Here is a 26,240-nt window from a genome sequence, read left to right as displayed (position 1 = left end):
AGCTATTGCACTCGCCCCGATGTTGGCGTCGGCGTCGGCATTGGTTAAAGTTTTTGATAAAGTCAAATATCTCTGTTACTATCAAAGCTATTGACTTGAAACTTAAAATGGTCATTTACTATCAAAGTCTACACCAGGAGAAAGAATCCCCATAACTCTGATTTGAATTTTGACAGAATTATGCCCCTTTTTAACTTAAAATATTTTGTTATTTTTTTGATAAAGTCAAATACCTCTGTTTCTATTAAAACTTTTGACTTGAAACTCAAAATAGTTATTAACTATCAAAGCCTACACCAGGAGACACAATTCCCATAACTCTGATTTGAATTTTGACAGAGTTATGTCTCTTTCTAAGTTGGATTTTTTTCATTGGCAAAGCTCTAATTCAGTCAAGCACTGAGAAAAATCGAGCGCGTTGTCTTACGGACAGCTCTTGTCATTTTTATTTCCTCTCATGTATGATTTACAATCGTGCATTGTATACTGACATCATTTTACATAAAACCTAAATGTTCGGAGCAACACCAACGAGTTTTTACATTGTTCACATTGTTTCGTTTTTTATCGTAATCGCACTAATATCCATGCGATGATTATATTAATTGAAATGTTTTTATCTAATTTTTTTTAAAACCTCTTGTAAAAGTCCTGCCCTTTCGGACAATTGATATCAAAATGCACGAAAAAAACGATCATAATTACGGATAAATTGAATGGGCCGATTAAAAGAAGTAAGGTTCATCCTAAAGTTTGAAATCTCAAGGAATTTTAATCGAACTTCAACTTCATACGTGAACTTCGCAAGAGACGTTGAAGGGGAAGGCGAAGGTTGAAATCTCAAACTCTCTATTAATCACTCTCGACACCTCATTCCTGATGGTATCCATCGCCACGAGGGTATGAGAGAAGAGGCCAGTTTCCCTTTTAATGCTGAGCGCCAAGCAAGGGAGCTACTGGTACCATTTTTCACGTCTTTGGTATGACGCGGCCGGGGATCGAACCCACGACCTCCCGCACTCGAAGCGGACGCTCTACCACTAGGCTATCGAGGCGGTTAAAGCATAGTTGTAAATACATGTACACCGCAGGCACGAGTCCAGTGTATATTTTTTGTTTAATATAAAAAATCCCCTTTTTCACACAAATATACTTTTTATATGTTAGTCAAATGGAAAAAAAATCGATGACCAAAAGTCCGGTCACAGTATCATATACATTCAATGTCATGTATACATATGATACTGTGACCTATTGAATGTATATGATACTGTGACCGGATTTTTGGTCATCTATTTTTTTTCCATTTGACTAACATATAAAAAGTATATTTGTGTGAAAAAAGGGATTTTTCTATATTAAACAAAAAAAATACACTGGACACGTGCCTGTGATGTACACTACTGACTAGTGCACAAATTTGACCAACTATCTAGAGCTAATGCGGCTTAAGTTTTTACGCATATATCTATTTCAAGAATTTTACAAAAACATTTGATAATTTTAGGTTTTTATTTATTTATTATTTAAAAAATAATATATCTCATCCAGGGATTTGTCGTTGAATAAATCATTGCTTGGGGTTCAGATGCGAAGGAATTATATCACGAGGGCGTAGCCCGAGTGATATAATAATACGCATCTGAACGACAAGCAACGATTTATTCAAGAGCAAATCACTAAATGAGATATATTATTTCGATTCTAACACATTATAAAGGATTTTAAAGTACGTCCTTGATGACGTGCATTAAATATTTGCCCGTTTTCATTAGGTTTTTTTCCAGCGCGCCGCTATGCCGCTTGACGCCATGACGTAATAATTGTGACGTCAGAACAGTGATTTATTGTGTGATAATTCATTGCTTTCTTCCTTCTTTGTTTAATAGGAAAATGAATCTAATCGTGTTAGAATCTAATATGACTAACAATGCTTTAATCATCACAACGATATTATGTTGACGTCACGTCAACGTGATATTTAGCACCATGTACGCATCAAGAAATAGCGCTTCCAAATTTCATGAAATATTTTACTTAATAACGTGTTTTAAACGGAATGTCACACTGCACAAATGTGTTGATTAATTTACAAATATGTTGAGTTAGTTATTCGCTTTGCTGAATAATTCGCAATAATTTTTGCCCGACATGAACTCTGCCGCACGACGTATTACCATTTCCGGTCCTGGCGTGCATACAGACACTAAACAGAAAAATGGCGCGAAAAAAAAATGGTAGTCGCATAATGGCGGATACAAATAGTCCTCAGCTTTTTTGCTCTGTAGAGCTATTTTCCTTATTTTCTTTGCAATTTTTTGCTAAAATCACATGACAGATCTATGCTTGACATGTAGGTAGCATTTTCACAATGAAATAGCAACATGACAAAATTTTTCATGGAAACTATCATACACCACTAGTATAATTTGGGGTCTCATTTTTAGGTGATTTTGCAGGTTGTGTGTTTGACTGAAATTATTTTTCTTGCATCAAACATGACCCCCCACTTTTCTTTTGATTTTTAGTTAGCACTGACAATATTCTTCAAGAAAATGTAAGTTACAGACATATAAAATGGGTCCTGATGTGTGCTGCGGTCATTGGAAATAGGTCAATTCTATATAGAATAAAGAACAACAACTATTTAGTGTGTTATAACCTAAACAAAGACCTACTATTGGCGCCATGCTTGCGCGAAGAAATAGTTCCATCATATTTGATATAAATTTTACGATAAAGAACATATTAGAATCGAAATAATTTATAGCAAAACAGTGTTTTAACACTATTTATACACTCGGGCGGTTATACGCCGTCCGAAATTATTACGCCCGACGTATAACAGCCCATCGTGTATAAATAATGATAAAACACTGTTTTGCTATACATTATTTCTTAAATAACTTCCTTACATCTTTAAACGATGTTTCAGCAAATAACTTTATTTACAATACAGTATGTTCTTTGAATTTTATGCCCCCGAAGGTGGGCATATTAACTCCTTGAGGCCGAAATGCGACTAAAGGCGCTATATTTTCTACCCCCGTAGCGTCGATATCCGACTATACGCACGTTATCAGGACTCCCCAGGACGGCGATTGACGAGTATAGTCGCGGCACCGAGATCATGCTGATTACGTCACATACTTGTTAGTTTTTGATAATCCTGATAAAAGCAAAATTATTTTGCATACCGGCTATTATTTCTTAGATGTTACAATTATTAATTATGCTAATTAATTTATTAGTTTCCTTGTTAAAATAAATGTTTGTAAATATGCGGTAAAGGAAATAAAAAAAAACAAATTCCGCTGTATTTCGTGTATACAAAAGATTAAAATAATGTCGGCTGCCAGAGATTTTTCTTACATTGAAGAAAATATTCATTATTATGCTGATTTTGACGTATCAGTTCTGCCGGATGATGATTCCGACGATGCAATTTCATTATCAGAGAAATGAATGGTCGGAAAATGTTAAGTTTTAGAAAGCTGAAATATTCGTACACTTACATCGCATTAAATTCAAATGGATAAAAATAACACAGCAAAACATGTTTCATACATAAAAATGAGTGTAAATACACGCTTTTTGTAAATTTAATAATTCTTCAAAGATGGGTGTAAATATTACAACTTAAGTGTCTCAGTGCATGTCACACAACGTTTGTGTACATGTTTAGAAATTAATTTACATCAAAATAAACCATCGATATTCACTCAAAAACGGGTGTTAATTTTGAGTAATGCTGATGTAAATATTCTGTGTTAATAATGTATTTGTATTTATTGGAATTTAATGTGTTTACATGTGAAAAAAGTAATAAAATCGGAAATGTTCAAATATTTATTAAACGCAATAGGTGTGTAAAAATGATGAATGTTTCAAAGTGAAATTATTAATCTATTTGGATATAAGTTACGGACGATAGTGGATATATATAAATATTTGTTCAAACTTGGAAGATTTTATAACTATAGTTTGATTTACACCCATGTTAATAATATTTCAATGCATGATTTCAATTTACTGCATGCAAGTGTGATTATGATAAGATCAGATAATGTTCTTCGACGTCAGGTGGTAATTCTTATCTCGCCGGGGCAGGTATATTATGATATCGGCCTCAGGGAGTTAAAATCGTACTGTCTGTCCCTCCGTCCGTCTGTCCGTCCGAACGTAACTTTGTAAATTCCCGGGCTGTAACTCTGCCATCCATGAAAGGATTTTGAAATAGCTTGGCATAAATATTTACCTTAATGAGACGACGTTTCATGCGTAATACCCAGACCCCTAGCTACAAGGTCAAGGCCACACTTAGAAGTCAAACGTTAATAGGGTCTGTTTCGTGCCCGGTTCGTAACTTTGCCATTCATCAAGAGATTTTGAAAATACTTAGAATAAAATTTTAATGCTTATCATAATGAGACGACGTGTCATGGGCAAGATCCAGACCCTTAGCTCCAAGGTCAAGGTCATATTTAGAAGTCAAAGGTTAATAGGATCTTTTTCGTGTCCGGTATATAGCTCTGTCATCCATGAAGGGATTTTGAAATAACTTGGCATAAATGTTTACCATAATGAGACAATGTGTTAGGCGCAAGACCCAGGCCCCTAGCTCCAAGATCAAGTTCACGCTTAGAAGTCAAGTCAAAGGTTAATAGGGTCTGTTTTATGTCCGGTTCGTAACTCTGCCATTCACCAAGGGATTTCGAAATTACTTGGCCTAAATATTTCCCATAACAAGAAAACGTGTCATGCATAACAACCAGACCCCTAGCTCTAAGGTCAAGGACACATTTACAGGTTAACGGTTAACATGGTCTGTTTCTTGTCTGTTCCATAACTCTTCCTTTGATTAAGAGATTTTAAAATTACTTGGCATCAACGTTCCCTAAATTGAGATGACGTGTCAGACACAAGACCAAGACCCCAAGCTTCAATGTCAAGGTCACACTTAGAAGTCAAAGATTAACATTGTATGTTTCTTGTCCGGTAATATCTCTGTCATTAATCAAAGGATGTTAAAATTACTTGTCACAATTCTTCCCTATAATGAGTTGGTGTGTCATGCTGAAGACCCAGACCCCTAGCTCCAATGTCAATGTTACCTTCGGAGAACTTTTTTATCCGATCGCAAAATGATTCATACCTAAACTTTTCTGGCATATTTTGCGCAGACAACATTTACTTTAGCATTCTTGGGCACACTTCGGGGGCGTTTGTCACTAATCAGCTCTTGTTTGAGGTTAAATTCTAAATATTTACATTCGCCATATTTTTTCCATTGAAACTTTTAACGTTCATTTCGTATGAACAGCAAAACGAAAGCCACGAAAGTTACGTCATCGCTGCTTAGTGATAACCGACCGCTGTTTTGACGACGTCCGCGTATAGTTAGGGAGAACGTTCCTTAGATGACGTTGCAGTTGTTCCGTCTAGTGAACAGAATGGCCGGGAAGCTGATTTTAATATTAAATTCTACAAATTATATGCAATCCATGATATTATATAGTTTACAAATGGAAAGGAAATATAATGTAAATGTAAGAAATGAAACTATTTTTTTTTCGGTGTTCATGCGAAATGAACGACAGAATAGGATCGGCAAATTAAACATGAATCGCTAGCGCGATTCATGGATTTGCCGATCCTATTCTGTCGTTTATTTCGCGCGATTCATGTTTAATTTGCCGATCCTATTCTGTCGTTCATTTCGTATGAACACCGAAAAAAATCATTTCGTTTCTTAAATATTTAGTATATTTTGAGAGGAATATATACATGTACTTGTAAATTTTCCCTATAAAATGTCAAGGTCAGTAGTGGCTGCAGCTGTTTTTCAAGTTACCTTAAAGACGCAGTACAAAATAACTGTAATCTTTTGTATTTCTATGATGGTAATTATACATTTTTTGGTATGGAGAAATGAGAAATAAAAAGTGTCTAGTTACAATTTTACGATACCTACATACAAGGCTAAGACAATATTTACTGTCTAAATATATTATTAAATTAATGTAGTAGTATGCACGGTACTTCATGTATTAAGTTGAGTTTAGACCACACTTTGTTTTTACAGTGTAAGATAGTTATTATTCTATGTTCATAAAACTATACTGAGAAGAGAATGACTGAATAAATTTGCAGATGAAGTTGTGAAAACAGGATCTAAAATGTCCACCTGCCATCTTGTAGAATAACTGTATTATACCAGTATTACCAGAATTATTTGCACCAAGTTCATGTGGGAGGAAAAAGTAGACCACTAGGTCGTGGTGGGTCTTTAACACTTCTAGTAATTTCTTAAATACCGATGGTAAAAAATAAATACTATAGCCTATAATAACGGTTAATGCGAAAACGATAATGTTACACACCGATAGCCACACGAGAAGTACATGCAGATATAGACTTGCCATAGTTCGCTACTGCGGAAATACAAAGTGGAAGTATTGGACTGGGAATTCATGGCATGACTCTGAAAATTAGGTGATATTTAATTTCACAAAGTATTGCAAATTTATCTACAACAAAATCAGTTAAACAAAAGAGTATCATTTCTTATTCACTTGCATCCATTGCATAATAAAGCAACTGTTCAAGAAGCATAAATAATTGTCGGGACTGTTAATGAATTTCGAGCAAATATTGATCAGCCATCTGCAGTAACATTGTGAATACATTTTTGTTTCACGAATCCCCTACGCATGTTGTTTTTCTTGTTTCTGACTTTGAGATATACATGTTTGATGTTTAAGCCTTTTATCTCCAATGCCGCCGAGTCTGTTTTAGAAATGTGTTTGCTTAAATTTGGTTAGAAATTCTGTTCTGAATTTTGACACCCCAACGCTTTATGACAAAGATGCTAAAATACTAAAGGCAGGCTACCAGTAAGTGCTAGAGATCTTAAAATATCTATTCGAACACATTTATGCTGTAGTTTACCAGTAGAAGAACAATACAGCTTATGGTCCACAGTAAGGGCCACAATAAGTATTAGAATTCCAGATGCAATATCTCAAAAACTTGCTTTGATATTTTTGAGGACAAAAAGTTTATAATCCCAAAAGTTAAAATGACCAGCCTACTATACTTATAAGACATGCCTGACTTAACAGAGTGGAAAGCAACACTTTCGGTGTGCTCCTAAGGATATAAGAGGTTTAGTCCATAGCAAGTTATATTCTGTTATTAGTCCCCTACTGACTGAAAACCAGTTTCGGGGACCATAGGATTGAGCTTTTCCGTCTGTCCGTCCGTCATTCTGTCCATCTGTCCGCAATTTCGCGTCCGGTCGATAACTCTGTCATTCCTGAAGGGATTGTAATATTGCTTAGCACAAATGTTTCCCATGATGAGACGACGTGTCATGCACAAAACCAGGACCCCTAGCTGAAAGGTCAAGGTCATACTTGGGGGTCAAAGGTCAACAGGGCTTCTTTCCTGTCCAGTCTGTACCTCAACAATCCAAGAAGGGATTTTAATATTACTTGGCACAAATGTACCCCATAATAAGATGATGTGTCGTGTACAACTTCCAGATCTCTAGCTTAAAGGTCAAGGTCACACTTAGCAGTCGGCATGAACAGGGTCTGTTTCGTGTCCGGTCCAGAACTCTGTCATCCATCAAAGGATTATAATATTACTTGGCATAAATGTTCTTCATAATCAGGCAATGTGCCATGCACAAACCCAGAACCCTAGCTCAAAGGTCAAGGTCACACTTAGAGATAAAAGGTCAATAGGTTTTTTTCCTTTCCGGTCCATAACTTTGTCATGCAAAACAGGATTTATATATTACTTGGCACAAATATTCCCCTGGAAGAAACAACCTATTACGGGCAAAACGCGGACCCTAGCTCAAAGGTCATGGTCACACTTGGAGGTCAAATGTAGCTGCGTTTTTTTTCCAGTCCCGTCTGTAATTCAACAATCCTTAAAAGGATTTTAATATTATTTGGCACCAATGTATCTTATAATAAAAAGATATGTTATGCGCAACACCCAGACCTCTAGCTCAAAGGTCAAAGTCACACTTGGAGGTCAAAGGTTAACAGGTTTTTTTCCTGTATGATCAATAACTTGGCATAAATGTACCCAACAATGAGACAACATGTCTTACGCAACACTCTTATTCCTAACACAAAGGTCAAAGTCACAGTCAGTCGGAGGTCAAAGGTCAGTAAGTTTTTTTTCCTTTCAGGTCCATAACTCTGTCATCCATTGAAGGATTTTGATATTACTTGAAACAAATGTTCCCCATAATGAGACAATGTGTCATTTGCAATACCCAGATCCCTAGCTCAAAGGCCAGGGTCACACTTGAAAGTCGAAGTCAACACTGATCTTTTCCTGTCCAGTCTTTAAAATATTTTAACATAAGCTCATGTGTCAAATGGACCCAATTAATAAAAATTGTTGGTGTATTTTCTTCAACCTTACTTCATTTTCTGGGGCGTACCTGAAGGACTTTCAAGTATACGCACGGGGTGGGGGAGGGAGGGGAACGCCGATGGGGGTTTGAGGAAAATTTTGAAAAGATAAAAGCTAAATGGAATGATTTGACGTATATTTAGCTCATATTACAGGCCCGGCTACAGCAATATTTGATTGTGGACACCAGTTTAGAACGAAGGCATCACCGGCGAGACGCATTGCGCTGACTGGAAGTAGGTATGTGAGGGGGCCCACTGCTCGTGTGAAGGGGGTCAGGGGTCTCCCCCTGGATTTTTTTTTAAATACAGGTATAAAATGGTGGACTCTGGTGCATCTTAAGGGTCTAACTTTTAAGGAGCGGGAGAGGGTACACCCCTCTTTTTGTGGGTCAGAGGTGTCTCCCCCTGGAAAATTTTGAAAAATAAGTATAAAATGGTGGCCTCTAGTGCAGTTTTAGGTACGGGAGGGGGACTCCCCTCCTTTTAGGGGGTCAGGTGGTCTTACCCCTGGAAAGTTTTGAAATATAGGTGTATGAAATGATGGCCTTTGGTGCATTTTTGGGTCTAAATCTTAAAGAACGGGAGGGGATACTCTCCTCTTTTTAGGGCGAGAAAATATCGAAATGTAGGTTTGAAATGGTGGCGTCTGGATATTAGTTTTGAGAAAATATTATTTCTTTGCCAAAATTAATGGGTGCAATTTTGATGAGTATAGGCCACTTCTCAGACTCTGACGACCTTGAAAGGGACCAAGCTGAAACATTTGAACAATTTTGATAGAGGGTCATTCCATAATGCTGCTGAAAAGGTTTGGCGAAATTCCGATCAATAGTTCAGAGAAGTGATCTGAAGAAAAGTATGGACGGAAGGACGGGCGGCGGACATTGAGTGATCACAATAATAGCTAACCCTAAGCACTTGGTGAGCTTAAACTGAATTATATAATTATGATTATATATTGCATTCATCCATGTCGTTGAACTTAAGTTTACATTTGGTAAATGCATGCACGAATTATTTAGAACTTCAATTATTGTACGGCTTAATTCGTTTTATATTACACTAGCACGAATTTAGTTTTTATTCTAACACGACCAGCGAATAACCTACATACATGTAGAGCAAAATCTATCTCGGGTTATTCTGCAATAAACCACTCGCGTGCAATGACGTCATCCGATCCAAGTGCGTAGCACGGTCGTAAAAAGTAGTTACTATTTTTTCTAACACTGTTGATACTAGTATGTCGTGTTAGAATCAAAATAACAAGTTCCCATTTGTGATTTATCGTAGAATAACCCTAGTTTTTCGTTCTTGTGCGAAATGATATATCACTCAGGCCTACGGCCTTCGTGATATATTCTTACGTTTAAGAACTCAAAACACGAGTTATTCTACGATAAACCACTCTTGGGTACTTATTATTTCTTAATTTGAATATTCACAAAATGATTCAGCTATCTATTAAATTATGTCCTTCTTATTCTCGAACAAATAGGTAATCAGAGCTAGAAAGAAATTTTGCAAACAGCATTAAACCGGTAACCAACTATACATATAAACCAGCTACAACCCACAGGCAATAATTCTTTAAGAAATAATAAGTTCCCAAGTGTGGTAATCGTAGAATAACCCGTGTGTCGAGTTCTTTTGCGTAAGAAGATATATTGTTTCGCATAAGAACGAAAACCTAGGCTTATTCTACGATAAATCACACTTGGGAACTTGTTATTTCGATTCTAACACGACATACTAGCATCAACAGTGTTAGAAAAAATGGTAACTACCTTTTACGACAATGCTACGCACCTGGATCGGATGAGGTCATTGCACGCGAGTGGTTTATTGCAGAATAACCCGAGATAGATTTTGCTCTACATGTATGAAGATTATTCGCTGGTCGTGTTAGAATATAAGTTTGACTCGGAAATCGAATGGTATATTATTCAACCGAGAGACAGTGAGACAGGTAGATAAGCGGAGAGGGTGAAACAATTGCATAATAATCGAGTATATATGTATGTATATTGAAGAGTCCTACTTATATTTTAGAGCACTCCAAGTACCCGGATTATCCAGCAATTTTTGCATAGGAAAGTGTTGGAACACGGCATCATTTCTGAAAAAAAGTATTTCATAGTAGTCATCAGCACTTGCATAAAAAGAATGATATATATATATATATATATATTGAACTTAATTCCTGTTTAACTACATTTTTGTGTTTTTAATATACATAGTACGAGAACCATTCTAAAAATAATGACAATCGCGCGCAAGAAACTAATGTTTTACATGGACGATACATGTATGACTTCTTTATAATCCTGCAAAGTTTTATGAAAACGGAGATATTTAGTTCTGTATCAGGTATAGTCATTTACACTAAGCAAAATACATTTGTCTGAAAAGCGAACAATAATCTGAAAGTAGAGCGTACGTTGTTCTTTAGAATTACCTGCAAGGCAGATAATCAGTGGACTGCATACGTCATATGGGAAGTCTGCAGTATCAGAGAAAACTGTTTACACTGAGGTGGGTACGTAAATTTAAAAAAAGCACTGAGAGGACTGATGTGGGCAGCGGTTGACAGTTTCTGGTAATGGGCATGAACAGTTAGCTTAAGTTTGGTGATTCTAGTTAAATTTTTGATGAATAAGCATTTTCAACTTCTTTTTATCAAATCAAGGAGGAAAATCTGCTGTTACTCAGTCAAGGGGGATAAAAACAATATATAAGCAAAGCTCATGTCCTTACTGGTAAGTTTGTGAGATTTGGTTATTCTTGCTCAAAATCTTTTCTGAATTATAAGCATTTTCATTTTTCATCAAATCAATGGGAAACAATCTGTTTTTACTGGAACAAGGGGGATAACAGTAAATGTGAGCGGAGGTCAGGCACTAATTGATAATTATGTGATGTTTGGAGATCCTAGTTATAACAAGAGCTCGTAGTACACGAAATGCCCCATTAATGCATTCAGTAACTGCACAAGGAACAGCAATCATTTGGTTACTGTGCACTGGACATTTGACGTACTGACCTCAAATGATCAATAATTATGAGTCATTTACCAGTCATAAGTGACCTCCGTATCAAATGTGTTCTTAGACCAAGCATTCTCTAGTTATCTGGCAAAAAAGTTATATTGTTCCGGGTTACTGTGACCTTGACCTTTGACCTATTGATCGCAAAATCAGTAGGGGTCATCTGCTTATCATGACAAACCACCCGATCAACATTCATGATCCTAGGCCAAAGCGTTCTTGAGTTATCATCCGGAAACAGACCGACCGACAGCCATCATCAAACAATAATATTTACAATACACTTTTCCTCCTTCGAAGGGTGAGGGGTGGGGGGTGGGAGGGGGGGGGGGGGGCAATTACCGGTAATTTTCAAACTAGAAGATGCTTTTATAGAAAAGCCCTTGTCTCCCCTAATTCATAGTGGTAATAGGCTAGAAGTCAATAGGGGATAGGAGCGAAAGCCGAAGAGGCACTAATGGCTGGCTTCAATAGGGATCATCTACTCTGCATGTCCAATCATTCTATGAAGTTTCAACATTCTGGGCCAAGTGGTTCTCAAGTTATTGATCAGAAACGGTTTCCCATGGTCAGGCCCGTGTGACCTTGACGAGTGATTTTTTTTTTTATTATTTTTCAAATGAGATCTCATCTTGGTAAAAGCAGGCTATGAATATATTACACATGAATTACATAGATTAAAGACATTTCTGAATAGTTCTTAAACTAAAAGCAACGATAAAAGAATATTTACAATAAAATTAAGGTGTTTAAAATCAATTTTCAAAACAATTAAAACAACTACTAGCGTCTCCATTATCAGCATACATTAATTATGACCTTCAGGTTGCATTCAGTCATGTTTTCAGCTGTAATCATTAATTGCGCGTTTTTTTTAAAAAATGCAAATATTGAAACTGAAAATTGTCCAAATAAATTTGAATTATCTCAAATGATTTCATTGCAGTCTTCCGAAGCCCGCTATAGTATAATTATCCGGGAAGAAATCGTACACCAGTACGTGAATATTTGGGGACGAAACACCGCGAATCTACCGGTGATTAAAAGGCGAACTTGTTTAAAATAATGTTTCTTTCGTATTATTTATACCCTTTAATGATGTCAGTAATAATAAACCCCAGCTAGAATGTAAAAATTAATCAAATTGAATTGCATATGTTCGTATTTTCGGGAAACGTGCGAATTTTTCGCCCCCTCCGCTACGGCCGCAAGAATTTTCCTAAGTCGTGCAATTAAAACTTATTTACGTGAATATTATGAAAAGATCGTATCTTTCTCTATGAAAAATAAATAAAATTATACATCTACTATTGATTTAATGCAATATATGTTTCCATAAACCCATTCCTAATTCCGGATTACACGGGGTTATCACTCAGTATCGTATCGAAACAGAACGCATTTTTACTATACTCCCGTGATAGTTTCATTCGGCGACCTCTCAAGTCGTCGAATAATGATTCCCACCGAGCACTATTTCCTAAATCCCGAAACAAATTGATTTTATAGCTCTTTGCTCAAAGTTAAACAGACTTGAATTACGTAAAATTTATGGAGGATATGGAACTACTTGTTGTTCGGTTTCAGATAAGACATATCGTCTGTAATTTTGTGGTATGGTAAATCTGTGGGCATGCTTCGCTGCCCACAAAAAATAGAGAGTCCTTAAAGGGTGAGCTCGTCCTGGCACGCCAAATACAAAGGGAGACGTCAAAGACCCTTGCTGCTGTAAGATTTCTAATTGATGAAAACGCCAGGAACACGGTGTCTGAGCGTCTTTTCCTGGCATGTCAACGGGGTAAAACTCATGAGATTCTCACCAAGCACTTGGGTTTAATAAAGATTTGTGCCTCGTGGGTTCATCACGTGCTAACCGAGGAGCAAAAGACCATTAGGGTCAAATGTGCTAAAGAAACGCTAAAAGAGTTCTCAAATTTATATCATCGCACAATGTCACAGCTCTTAACAGGAAATGAGACCTGGATATACTTTTATGAGCGGCGCGTTGACAACAGACAGTGGCTGCGAAAAAAGTGACCATAGACCAGTAATTGCAGAAAGAACTAACAGTGTCAAAAAGGTTTTATATTCCATCTTCTTTAACTCAAGGGGTACTGCCGTACAAATTCCTACACCATCATAAAAGTCAGTCACGGGAAAGTTTTATAGAAACAAAGTACTGAAAGTTGTTAAACGAAAAAAAATGCGTTCAAGGACAGGTCTTTGGAGTCTCCAATTAATCCATGACAACGCCTAGCTCACAAAAGTGCCACCGTTCAAAAGTTTCTGAGATATGAAAATATGGTCAAATCAGTAATCCCGCTTATTCAACAGATCTAAGCCATTGTGACTTTTTCCTCTGAAAAGGATGCTAACTGGTCGCAAATATTTAAAGTAAAGCACTTGGGAGTGGTATTTTTAGTTACTCAAGGCAACAACACTAAGGGGAGACTACTGTTTCTTTGACATATCCGCCATTTTGCAGTGTCATGTGACTTTCTCATCGTCACGTGGTATCTAGCGAATGTAGCGGTTATTATGGGGGTAGTAGAATTGAAAAATCCACAAATCTGCGCTGATACCAGTGCGAAAAAAAATCATAAAAATCCAATTTTGAGAAATTCCAGGGAAGTGTTTTGCATATACTTAGCACTTCATTATGTGACATTTTCAGCCTGCCGATTCTGTTGTTTCTATGACAAAAATGAGTAAACCTCCGGTTTCAGGACTAAATTTTGAGGCAAAAATGGCCCAAAATGCACACCTTGCGCGACCTGTACCGTATCATCTGAAAATGACTGAACTAAAACACATGTATATTTTTAAAGCATGTGACCAGACGAAAATAATGGTGGGAAGAAAAGTGTCTCATAACCGTTTTACTTTTCCCGCAAATTTGAGCTGAATCTGGATGGATGGATGGATGACTGTTTCCATTTCGTTTGACTTCCATTACCTCAGGTAAGGTTTTAAACCCGGCCGTCTACACGGAGCTAGGAAAATCGATTCAAGCACATATTCATTTTACACAATAATTACTCGTACGCAGGAATCCTTAGTTCTATAAACATCACAAATAACCAGTTGAATATAAATGCCTTTAAAGTACATCTATCTATTTCATTTAAATAAAAAACGTACCCGGTCCAAATACGTAACTGGCCCCTGTCACTTAATGAACACAAGGGAAGGTAACAGCTAACAGCTGTGAGGAGCTTGATTTTGTTCCAGTCCTCGTGTGGATGTAAGCACCAAGCGACAACACGGAGACACAAGAATATAGCATTTTGCCGAGTTTCCGTTCTGTCGTACTGGATTAGTGGGGTATTAACCAACACTGACTTGCTTTCATTTACATTTTTATTGGAATCTGCATGTGTGTAATTAAACTGCGCATGTCATTCAGAAGGCGAAACAACGACAAACTACGGGGTGGAACAGGACCACTACAGGATAGAATGTTATTTGGTCGTATTTTTGCGTTCAACTGCAAGGTACCCCTACCAGCATTATGACACGACAAAATAGGGCACCAACACGACAGATAAAATGCGCCGTGTCGTCGCCCTGCTTTTTTCATGGGTGGTGCCATCACGATTAAATACATGTGTCGTGTTGTCGTTCCAGCGGGGGCACCAATACGACAACTAACATGGAAGAAACGAGATACCGTAGGTCTTTCGTACAAAGAATGTATGGACTGTGTCTCAATGCAGACCTGGAGCGCCGGTATAAATTACAGACTCTGGTATATACCGGATTCAAGCAATTTAAACTAAAAGTAGTTTAAATGTGTATATTTTGTAACCATGGTGATACTAACCCTAACCTTTAGTCAGTATATTATACATATTATACACTAAATGCAATAATTTGAGTATTTTTGCCGTGCGCTCCAATTGATAATCACTTCCGGACATGCGCAGCAGATCGCTCCAGCTCTGCAATGAGCAACATCGGAATGTTTTCAGTAATGTTCGTTTGCTTCTTCCAGACAATGAACGTTCGAATGCGATATCAGACACAGTAAACTTTTTTTCAGAAAATACTATAGATGAGTCCATTACGGCAAAGAACTTTATTTTTAAATCACTTAATTTACTAATTCCAGTCTAAGGTTCAATATAGGGATAATACATGTTCTGATGTTTGTGGTCACCAGCATTTCCCGTTATTCTTGCATAAAAACGTGTCACGTGACAGGAAGACTATTTAAGTCTAGTATAGTTTATGACTTGACGATTCCCGTACAATTTTTAATTATCATTCTGTTGTTCTTGGAAACGGTCAACATGTTTTGAATATCCATAACCGGGGCGCACAAATCAGCAACACTACCAAAAGCATGTTTTCAAAGTTTTAAAACGATTACGTTTGTTACTCGTTATCACAAACATGCCATTTTGCATATCACTTAATAATTCGTTGAAAGGGCATCTTGGTCTCGGTCACCAACAATCCCACCAGCTTCTGCAGCCTTTAATACACAACAAAACGTGTATTACTCCTATATTATTTCCTGCGTCCGGCCTTAATTCAAAACTGCACTCATTCATGAAAATTATTTGCTCTGCGTGCGTGCGTGCGTGCGTGCGTGCGTGCGTGTGTGTGACAAATCACTAATTCATGAAAAAAATTTCAAGTATCAATATCATGAGGTTTTATATGCTTCGGACATTTTATTTATACAGACTTATAATTGAGAATGTGGCATGTGAGCGGCGTCTGTAATAACAATCTTATCTAAATGTAACTTACCTGCATATTTCCAGGTTTTTAGGGTCATAAGAGTCGGCAGACATGTTGAATATCACACGGTAATCCTAAATTGTATTAAAAGATAAAATAAATGCACTTAGATAAAATTTAAAGTACATAATTTAAACATGAAAAGTATCAAAAACACTTGTCTCTGCATTACAATTGTTTGATTTCCTTAAATTTGTAATCAGTTGCAATCCCATGCGTAGTAGTATCACTCTGTCCTGTACTCTTTATATTACGTTATACCTTAATTAAAAGTTATTTTGACAGATATGGTTTTGTTCCCTTTTAGCTCAGCCAACAGAATATGAAATGAAATGTTTAGGTCGCTTTATTTAACGCTTCACGATTCGTTTAATATCAGGTAAAATAAAAAATTAACAAGTTAATATACCTGATGCTTAAAGCATACTTTGATCGATCTCGCCAGTCACTTCCAAATGGAAATAAAACTATTCGGTACGCTGTAATCGAGCTATATGAAATGCGAAAGCTGATTTAGACGGCTGTTAAAAGAAATCCGACTAACATAATTAAAATTCGCGTCTCGAATCAAATTAAAATCCCCTTTCAAAATGTTTTATTGTGATCATACAAATGTAAGCATTCACGAAATTTTCATTTTATTTATGCGGATTGATTACACTAGCATATGAATAAACGTATTTAGAAGAGCAGTTCAGATTTAACGTCACTCTAAGGTTTCAATAACTTTCTTTTCATAAAAGAAATGCAATTTCAAATGCAACCCCAACCCTGTGTAATAAATAGGTATTTTATTTACAAATTAGATACAATGTATATTAATATGAGAATAAATGAAATTTCAGTATTTATTCTTTTGTCACATGGGATTTGTTTTTCAACAAACGACAGAAGCTGGTCCATCTTGAATAACATGGGGTTTGATTATAAAAGGACGGCTATGTCATTGAATTCGATTTTCAAAACGATATCATCTGAGTAGCTGAACACAGGCTGAAGCAAGTACATCTGAGTAACTCAACCTAATCACAGACTGAAGCATGTGCATCTGAGTAACTTAACCTAATTACAGACTGAATCAAATACATCTGAGTAGCTTAACCTAATCACAGACTGAAGCAAGTACATCTGAGTAACTTAACCTAATCACAGACTGAAGCAAATACATCTGAGTAGCTTAAACTAATCACAGACTGATGCAAGTACATCTGAGTAACTTAACCTAATCGCAGGCTGAAGTAAGTACATCTGAGAAGCTAATATAAAAGGCTTAGTCAAACACATTCGTGTAGGCAATAAACCTTATCAAATAACAAATACATCTGAGTAGCTTAACCTAATCACAGACTAATTACAGACTAAAGCAAGTACATCTGAGTAACTTAACCTAATCACAGAGAAAAGCAAGTACATCTGAGAAGCTAATACAACAGGCTTAGTCAAACACATTCGTGTAGGCACTAAACCTTTTCACAGACTGAAGCAAATACATCTCAGTAGCTTAACCTAATCACAGACTAATCAAAGACTGAAGCAAGTACATCTGGGTAACTTAACCTAATCACAGGCTGAAGTAAGTACATCTGAGTAGCTAATATAACTGACTTAGTCAAACGCATTCGTGTAGGCACTAAACCTTATCACAGACTGAAGCAAATACATCTGAGTAGCTTAACCTAATCACAGACTAATCAAAGACTGAAGCCAGTACATCTGAGTAACTTAACCTAATCACAGGCTGAAGCAAGTACATCTGAGTAGCTAATATAACAGGCTTAGTCAAACACATTCGTGTAGACACTAACCCTTATCACAGACTGAAGCAAATACGTCTGAGTAGCTAATATCACAAACTAAAGCATACAAACATAGAGGTCACAAACATATCCCAAGGGCTTCTGCAGACGTTGATACACAAAACAAACGTGTACTGTCGCTATTCTTGCATAAAAACATTACAGGACGACTAAATGTATTGTTCATATGTGATGAATTTACGATTCCGGTATATTTTTTACTTTTTTTTATCATTCTGTTATCATGGAAACGGTAAACATGTCTTAAATATCCATAACCAAGGCCCAGAAATCAACAGCACCGCCAAATGCATATACTGGAGGTTTTTAAACGATTTTTATCTCTCGTTATTAAAAACATGATATTACAACTAATTTTTCATATTACTTAAAAATTTGGTAAACAGGAACACAATTTCAAGAATTATAACTTTATATTCGAGTTATTTTGAGGACGAACACATAGAGTACGGATGAGTACGAACGTAGTGACAAGCTTTCAATTTTTTTTTTATCAAAAGTCTTTAAGAAATTTGATACTTATCAAAATCATAAATATGATTCCTAAAAACAAACAATCGGCTTATCGACAAAAAAAAATGAATCGATGCCGACTCCGAAAAGGGGAGTAAACAAGGGGAGAAGCGAGTAGGTACATTGTTCGGGGCAGTGCATTTTCATGAAATTTTAATGAACTTTCGAGGAAAAACAATACTTTTCGCGAAAAATTAAATAAACTTTGGAGAATTTAGGAGACCGTTTCCGTGACAAGATTATCTGGTTATCGGGGCTATATGTCCAGTACTGCATAAAGATAACTCTATAAAGACAACTTCTGTTTTCATGAGAAAAAAATGAAAATTTCGCGAAAACCTTTTATTTTCTTGAAAACAAACGGTCTGTTGCCATATTTCTTCATACACTTAAGCAGATAATTTTCGCGTAAAGTTTAATTTTTTTCGCGATATTCTTTTATTTCTTGAAAGTTTATAAGATTTTCATGATATTTTCAAGAGTATCGTATCCAGAAAATATGGTGGCATATTTCTGCATACGATAGCCAGATAAGTTTCGCGAAAATATATCGAGTTTTCACGAAAAACATAATTTTTTTCGTGAAAACATAAAAGCTTTTCACGAAAAGAACTGCAAATATTTAATGGAAAAAGATTGCGTTAGTGCCCACTACTGCATAGGAAAACCAGATAAGTTTCGCAAAAATGGACTAAACTTTCACAAAAAACGGTAAAGTTTTCGTGAAAATAAAATGTTTTCGCGAAAATAATATTTTATTTTCGAGAACACTTTACCGTTTTTCATGAAAATTTGGTCCATTTTCGCGAAACTTATCTGGTTTTCTTATGCAGAAGTGGACACTTATGGTGGCATATTTCTGCATACGATAACCAGATAAGTTTCGCGAAAATGTATCGAGTTTTCAAGAAAAACGTGAAAAAATTCGCGAAAACATATAAGCTTTCCGCGAAAACATAAAAGTTTTTCTCGAAAGGAACTGCAAATATTAAGTGGATAAATTTGTGTTAGTGCCCACTTCTGCATAAGAAAACCAGATAAGTTTCGCGAAAATGGACCAAATTTTCATGAAAAACGGTAAAGTTTTCGTGAAAATAAAATATTATTTTCGCGAAAACATTTTATTTTCACGAAAACTTTACTTTGTTCATGAAAGTTTAGTCCATTTTCGCGAAACTTATCTGGTTTTCCTATGCAGTAGTGGACACTTACGCAATCTTTTTCCATTTAATATTTGCAGTTCTTTTCGTGAAAAGCTTTTATGTTTTTGCGAAAATTTTTCTGTTTTTTCGTGAAATCTCGATACATTTTCGCGAAACTTATCTGGTTATCGTATGCAGAAATATGCCACCATAGACACTAACACAAATTTATCCACTTAATATTTGCAGTTCCTTTCGAGAAAAGCTTTTATGTTTTCGCGAAAAGCTTATATGTTTTCGCGATTTTTTTTATGTTTTTCTTGAAAACTCGATACATTTTCGCGAAACTTATCTGGTTATCGTATGCAGAAATATGCCACCATAAGAAAAAACAACATTTTTTTTCTAGATAAATTAATTTTTTTTTCACGAAAACAAGCATGGTTTCGCAAAAATATCTTAATAATTTATCTATTATCACATGCAGTAGTTGGCACAATCGTGATTTTTTCACTCAGAACAAGAGTTTCTTTTCATGAAAGGTTTTTAAATTTTCACGAAAGCTATACGAATGTTCGCGAAAACTATCTGCTTAATTAAGTGGATGCCGAAATATGTCACCATATACTATGGATTAGATTGCATCTTTTATGCTAAAAGAAGAGGTTGATATGGATGAAACAAGACGCAGATACCAGATGTCAGTCTGCGCAGAAATACATATACGTCCCTGTCAAAGCATTTCAAAAATAACAAGAGGGTCATGATAACCCTGGATTGCTCACCTGAGTAATATGAGCTACATGTTTCAAATGTCAAACTGATGCTAAAATATTAAGAAAGTAAGTTAGTAGGTCACTGAAAGTCAGTTTTAAAATCAGCGTGCAATACTGTATATGTCATCCGAATTTCAAGGCTGTATCTTAAAAAACAAAAGAAGTAGGTCAGTAGGTCACAATTATGGTCACTGAAAGTCAGTTTTAAGATTGGTGTTCTAAACTGTACATGGCATAAACATTTTAAAGCTGTATCTTAAACAAGAGGGTCATGATGACCCTGGATAGCTCACCTGAGCTACATGTTCCAAATGTCAAACTGATGCTAAGATTTTAAGAAAGTAGGTCAGTAGGTCACATTCATGGTCACTGAAAGTGAGTTTTAAGTTCGGTGTGCTAAACTGTACATGTCACCCAGATTTCAAGGCTGTATCTTAAAAACCAATAAAGTAGGTGTGCAAAACTGTACATGTCATCCAAATTTCAAGGCTGTATCTTAAAAAACAAGAAAGTAGGTCAGTAGGTCATATTCATGGTCACTGAAAGTCAGTTTTAAGATTGGAGTGCAAAACTGTACATGTCATCCAAATTTCAAGGCTGTATCTAAAAAACAAGAAAGTAAGTCAGTAGGTCACATTCATGGTCACTAAAGGTCAGTTTTAAGATCGGTGTGCAAAACTGTACATGCCATCCAAATTTCAAGGCTGTGTCTTAACAAACAAGAAAGTAGGTCAGATTCATGGTCACTGAAAGTCAGTTCTAAGATCGGTGTGCAAAACTGTACATGTCATCCAAATTTCAAGGCTGTATCTTAAAAAGCAAGAAAGTAGGTCAGTAGGTCACATTCATGGTCACTGAAAGTCTGTTTTAAGATCGGTGTGCAAAACTGTACATGTCATCCAAATTTCAAGGCTGTGTCTTAAATAATTAGAAAGTAGGTCAGTAGGTCATATTCATGGTCACTGAAAGTCTGTTTTAAGATCGGAGTGCAAAACTGAACATGTCATCCAAATTTCAAGGCTGTATCTTAAAAAAAACAAGAAAGTAGGTCAGTAGGTCATATTCATGGTCACTGAAAGTCAGTTTTAAGATCGGAATGCAAAACTGTACATGTCATCCAAATTTCAAGGCTGTATCTTAAAAAACAAGAACGTAGGTCAGTAGGTCAAGGTCACAGTCGGGTGACACCTTATCACTTGGGGTCATCAGGTAATTAAAATTAAACAGTGTAGGAAATATGATCTGTAAGTATTTTTCCTATATTACTCATATAAAAAGTGACCCCCGGGGCGGGGCCTCTTTTAACCCCAAGGGCACAATTCGAACAATCTTTTTAGAGATCAAGCAGGCACTGATACATACAAAATATCAAAGGCCTAGGCCTTGAACCTTCAGACGAAGATTGTTAAAGTGTTTTCCAATATATAAGTCTATATTAAACTTGGGACCCCCAGGGCAGGGCCTCTTTTTCACCCCAAGAGCATAATTTGAACAATTCTGGTAGCAGACCACTAGGCAATGCAACATACCAAATATCAAAAGCCTAGGCCTTGCAGTTCCAGGCAAGAAGATTTTTAAAGTTTTTTCCTATATAAGTCTATGTAAAACTTGGGACCCCCTTGGGGGCTTCTTTTCAACTCAGGGGCATCATTTGAATAATCTTGGTAGAGGACCTCTAGGTAATGCAACATAGCAAATATTAAAAGCCTAGGCCTTGCAGTTTCAGACAAGAAGATTTTTAAAGTTTTTTCCTATATAAGACTATGTAAAACTAGGGACCTCCAGGGCAGGGCCTCTTTTCATCCCAGGGTAATAATTTGAACAATCTTGGTAGAGGACCACTAGATGATGCTACACACAAAATATCAAAGCCCTAGGCCCTGTGGTTTAAGACAAGAAGATTTTCAAAGTTTTTCCCTATATAAGTCTATATAAACCATGTGACCCCCAGGGCGGGGCCATATTTGACCCTTGAGGGATTATTTGAACAATCTTGGTAGAGGACCTCTAGATGATGCTACAGACTAAATATCAAAGCCCTAGGCTCTGTGGTTTTGGACAAGAAGATTTTCAAAGTTTTCCCTATATAAGTCTATGTAAACCATGTGACCCCCAGGGCGGGGCCATATTTGACCCTAAGGGAGTAATTTGAACAATCTTGGTAGAGGACCACTAGATGATGCTACATACAAACTACAAAAGCCCTAGGACCTTTGGTTTTGGACAAGAAGATTCTGCATGGATTTCAATTCTTTGGGCAATTTTAAAAAGGGCCTACCCAAGGATCATTCCTGTGAAGTCTGGTGTAAATCTGCCAAGTGGTTTTGAAGAAGAAGATTTTTTTAGAAATTGTTGACCAACGGCTCACGACGGACATCGAGCGGTCACAAAAGCTCACCTTGAGCCTTTGGCTCAGGTGAGCTAAAAACAAGAAAGTAGGTCACATTCATGGTCACTGAAAGCTAATTTTAAGATCGGTGTACTAAACTGTACATGTCATCCAAATTTTAAGGCTGCATCTTAAAAAACAAGAAAGTAGGTCAGTAGGTCAAGGTCACAGTCAAGTGATCCCTAATCGCTTGGGATCATCAGGTAATTATAATTAAACAGTCTAGGAAATATGATCTAATAATTTTTGAAGTATTATTTCCTATATTACTCATGTAACAAGTGACTCCCAGGGCAGGGCCTCTTTTCACCCCAGGGGCATAATTTGAACAAGCTTGTTAGAGATCCACTAGGCAATACTACATACCAAATATCAAAGGCCTAGGCTTTTAACTTTCAGACAAGAACATCTTTATTTTTTTCCTATACGTCTATGTAAAACTTGGGACCCCCAGGGCTGGGCCGCTTTTCACTCCAGGAGAATAATTTGAAAAATTTTGGTAGAGGACCACAAGGCAATGCTACATACCAAATATCAAAGGCCTAAGTCTTGTGGTTTTAGACAAGAAGATTTTTAAAGTGTTTTCCTATATAAGTCTATGTTAAACTTGGGACCCCGGGGCGGTGCCTCTTTTCATCCCAGGGGCACAATTTGAACAATCTTCATAGAGGACCATTAGATGATGTCACATGCCAAATATCAAGGCTCTATGCCTTGCGGTTTTGGACAAGAAGATTTTTTAAGTCTTTCCTTTCGGTTTCCATGGCAACCAGAGTTCTACATGGAATTAAATTATTTGAAAAATTTTGAAAGGGGACCATCCATGGATCATTCCTGTGAAGTTTGGTGTAATTCTGCCTAGTGGTTTTCAAGGAGAAGATTTATTTAGAAAATGTTGACGGACGGACGACGCACAACGGACGAATTGAGCGATAACAAAAGCTCACCATGAGCCTTTGGCTCACGTGAGCTAAAAATCATGTATCAACAGCACGTGAACTGCCTTGTTTGCACACGATTTATTTTCATCCTGTTAATACATGGGCGGATCCAGTGATTAAGTAGTTTTTATGCAAGAAGATACTTTCGCATTGCAAAGATCAAAGATGAAGAGGATCTTATGTTTATACTATAGGATTAAATTACTTTTTCTAGTGTTATGCATGTGTAAACCATGCTGATTTTTCATTCTCCAGTCAAAATATTCGAAAACGACTTTTTATCAATTTTTGAATCGAAACTATGATCATAGGATAGGAATTGAACTAAGAAAATGAGTGCTCTTCCTTAAATGTTTTGTTTAGAAATAAGAAAGTTATTGCTGTTTTTCGAATGTTACAGTCTGCTGTCGGTTTCGCCAATAACGCAACGCTGAAATACGCATATAAATACAACAAGAACTGTCCGTAAGACTGCCCGTTTGCTGGAGTTTTCGAATTGTTTTCCCAGAAGCAGGAATATTACCCTAAATGTTAAAACATCTATAGAGTTTCAATCCAGTATCTGCTTTAGTTTTGGAGATAGTAATTTGCATGTAAAACTTAAACCAGAAATTTTAAGTTCAAAAGGGAACATAATTTTGCTAAAAACATGTCAGATTTATGGGTCATGATGCTTTATAACCCCGAAGACATGTGAAGTTTCATATCAATATCAGCATAAGTTTTGGAGATAGTTAACTAGCATGCAAAACTTTAATCAGGATTTCCAAAAAGGGGCGTAATATGCCAAAAATACATGTCAGAGTTATGGGACTTGATCCTGTGAGGTTGGTTATTGACCTAGAAAACGAAAAAATAAATTTCAATATTATATGTTTTTAGCTGTATGTACTTGCACGCAAAACATTGACCAGGATTTTCTATATCCTAATAGCAGCATAATTTGACCAAAATGCACGTCAGAGTCATGGGACTTGATGCTATCCCCCGAAGACACATGGGAAGTTAAAATTCAATATCTGCATTAGTTTTGAACATAGTAACTTGCATGTGAAACTTTAACTCTAAGTCCAAAAGGGGACATAATTTGGCCAAAATAGATGTCAAAGTTATGAGACTTGATCCAGTAAGGTTGGTAGTTGACCTAGAAAAAAGAAAAACAAGTTTCTAAGCTATATGCCTTCAAATGACAAGATATATGTATACTTGCATGCAAAACTTTAACCAAGGTGTGACGCAGACGCCAGGGTGAGTAGAATAGCTCTACTATTCTTCGAAAAGTCGAGCTAAAACGATGAACAAGGGGTTTATCGACATGTGAACGTCTCGGCTAAACAAATCAAATTGCTTGAAAGAAAATGTCCTACAGCAAATTTTCCACAATTTCGGAGAGATCTCTAGTCAAGACTCCTACTGTCATTATTTCATTGGGTATTAATAATTTCCTTTTTAATGATTACTTCAATAAAGCATTTAACTCATTACATTGATTTTCTAGTAAATGTTTTGACCTTTATATATTTTCGGTATAATAAAAACATGTTGTATTCCTTAGAGAAATGAAAAATGTTCACCCCTCGAAACATGAATATAGACCTCAGCTAACGTCTCGGTCGATATTCATATAATTTTGATGTGAACATTTTTCATAGCACCCTCTCAAGAATGCAAAATTTATAATATAAATGGTTATTATAACAGTAGTTCGATCTGGGATGCTGTATTCGGCTAGAGTGGATTTTGCCACTGAGATCGGATCTCACGAGGCGCGCATGCGCCGGGTGTGATCCGTCCTTGCAAAATCCACGAGAGCCGAATACAAAATCCCAGATCTAGCTACTGTTGTAATGACCATTTTATTTTTTTATTTGTTTATTTGTAATCGAACGAAATCTTAAATGTTTGTTGATGTTAAAATGAAATGAGTGATGGTTTTTTTGTGCGCTATTTATATAACTGTGTCATATCATAACTGTGTCACATCATGCATATTCAATGAAAGTAGTTCGGCAACATACAATACAAAATGTACAATACGGATTTTTTTCTGCCTGGTCATAGTTACTTGTGAAATACAATCCAAAATTTTGACAGAATAATATATATGGTAAACTTACAAATCTGTGAAGGTACAGTATCTCTACCTCGTCTTTCGATAGAACGGTAGCTCTTCTTGACGAGCCGCATATAAGGTCTTCTTCCTGCAATATTGTACATATATGATACGCAGAAATGTTACTAAATATAACATTAGCATGCAGATAACGTTACGAAGTATACCATTTACATGCAGAAAAACGTTACAAAGTACAACAGGCAGAAAAACGTAACCAAGTTTAGCAGTAACATGCAGAAAATGCTAACAAGTACGAGGGCTATTTAATAAGTTCGTTTACTTAAGTCGGGCTGACTTAAGGACCAAAAA

General features: G+C 36.4%; 1 protein-coding gene across 3 annotated transcripts in view; it reads right to left on the bottom strand.

Annotated features, from left to right (window-relative positions):
• Positions 1-26,240, bottom strand: part of LOC123557400 (uncharacterized) — a 124,123-nt gene that overhangs the window by 35,078 nt on the left and 62,805 nt on the right. For 2 of the 3 annotated variants that reach the window (XM_045348846.2, XM_045348847.2), the window contains exons 9-11: positions 25,933-26,016; positions 16,247-16,311; positions 10,483-10,560 (exon numbers count right to left, since the gene is read on the bottom strand). In XM_045348846.2, coding sequence (XP_045204781.2) covers positions 10,483-10,560; positions 16,247-16,311; positions 25,933-26,016 — 227 coding nt within the window. The remainder of the gene's footprint in view (positions 1-10,482; positions 10,561-16,246; positions 16,312-25,932; positions 26,017-26,240) is intronic. The other variant, XM_045348848.2, reaches the window with a different exon arrangement.

This window comes from Mercenaria mercenaria, chromosome 5 (assembly GCF_021730395.1).
Source record: "Mercenaria mercenaria strain notata chromosome 5, MADL_Memer_1, whole genome shotgun sequence".
Classification (NCBI taxonomy): domain Eukaryota; kingdom Metazoa; phylum Mollusca; class Bivalvia; order Venerida; family Veneridae; genus Mercenaria; species Mercenaria mercenaria.
The sequence above is the reverse complement of the archived record's forward strand: the minus strand, read 5'-3'. Positions and strand labels throughout refer to the sequence as shown.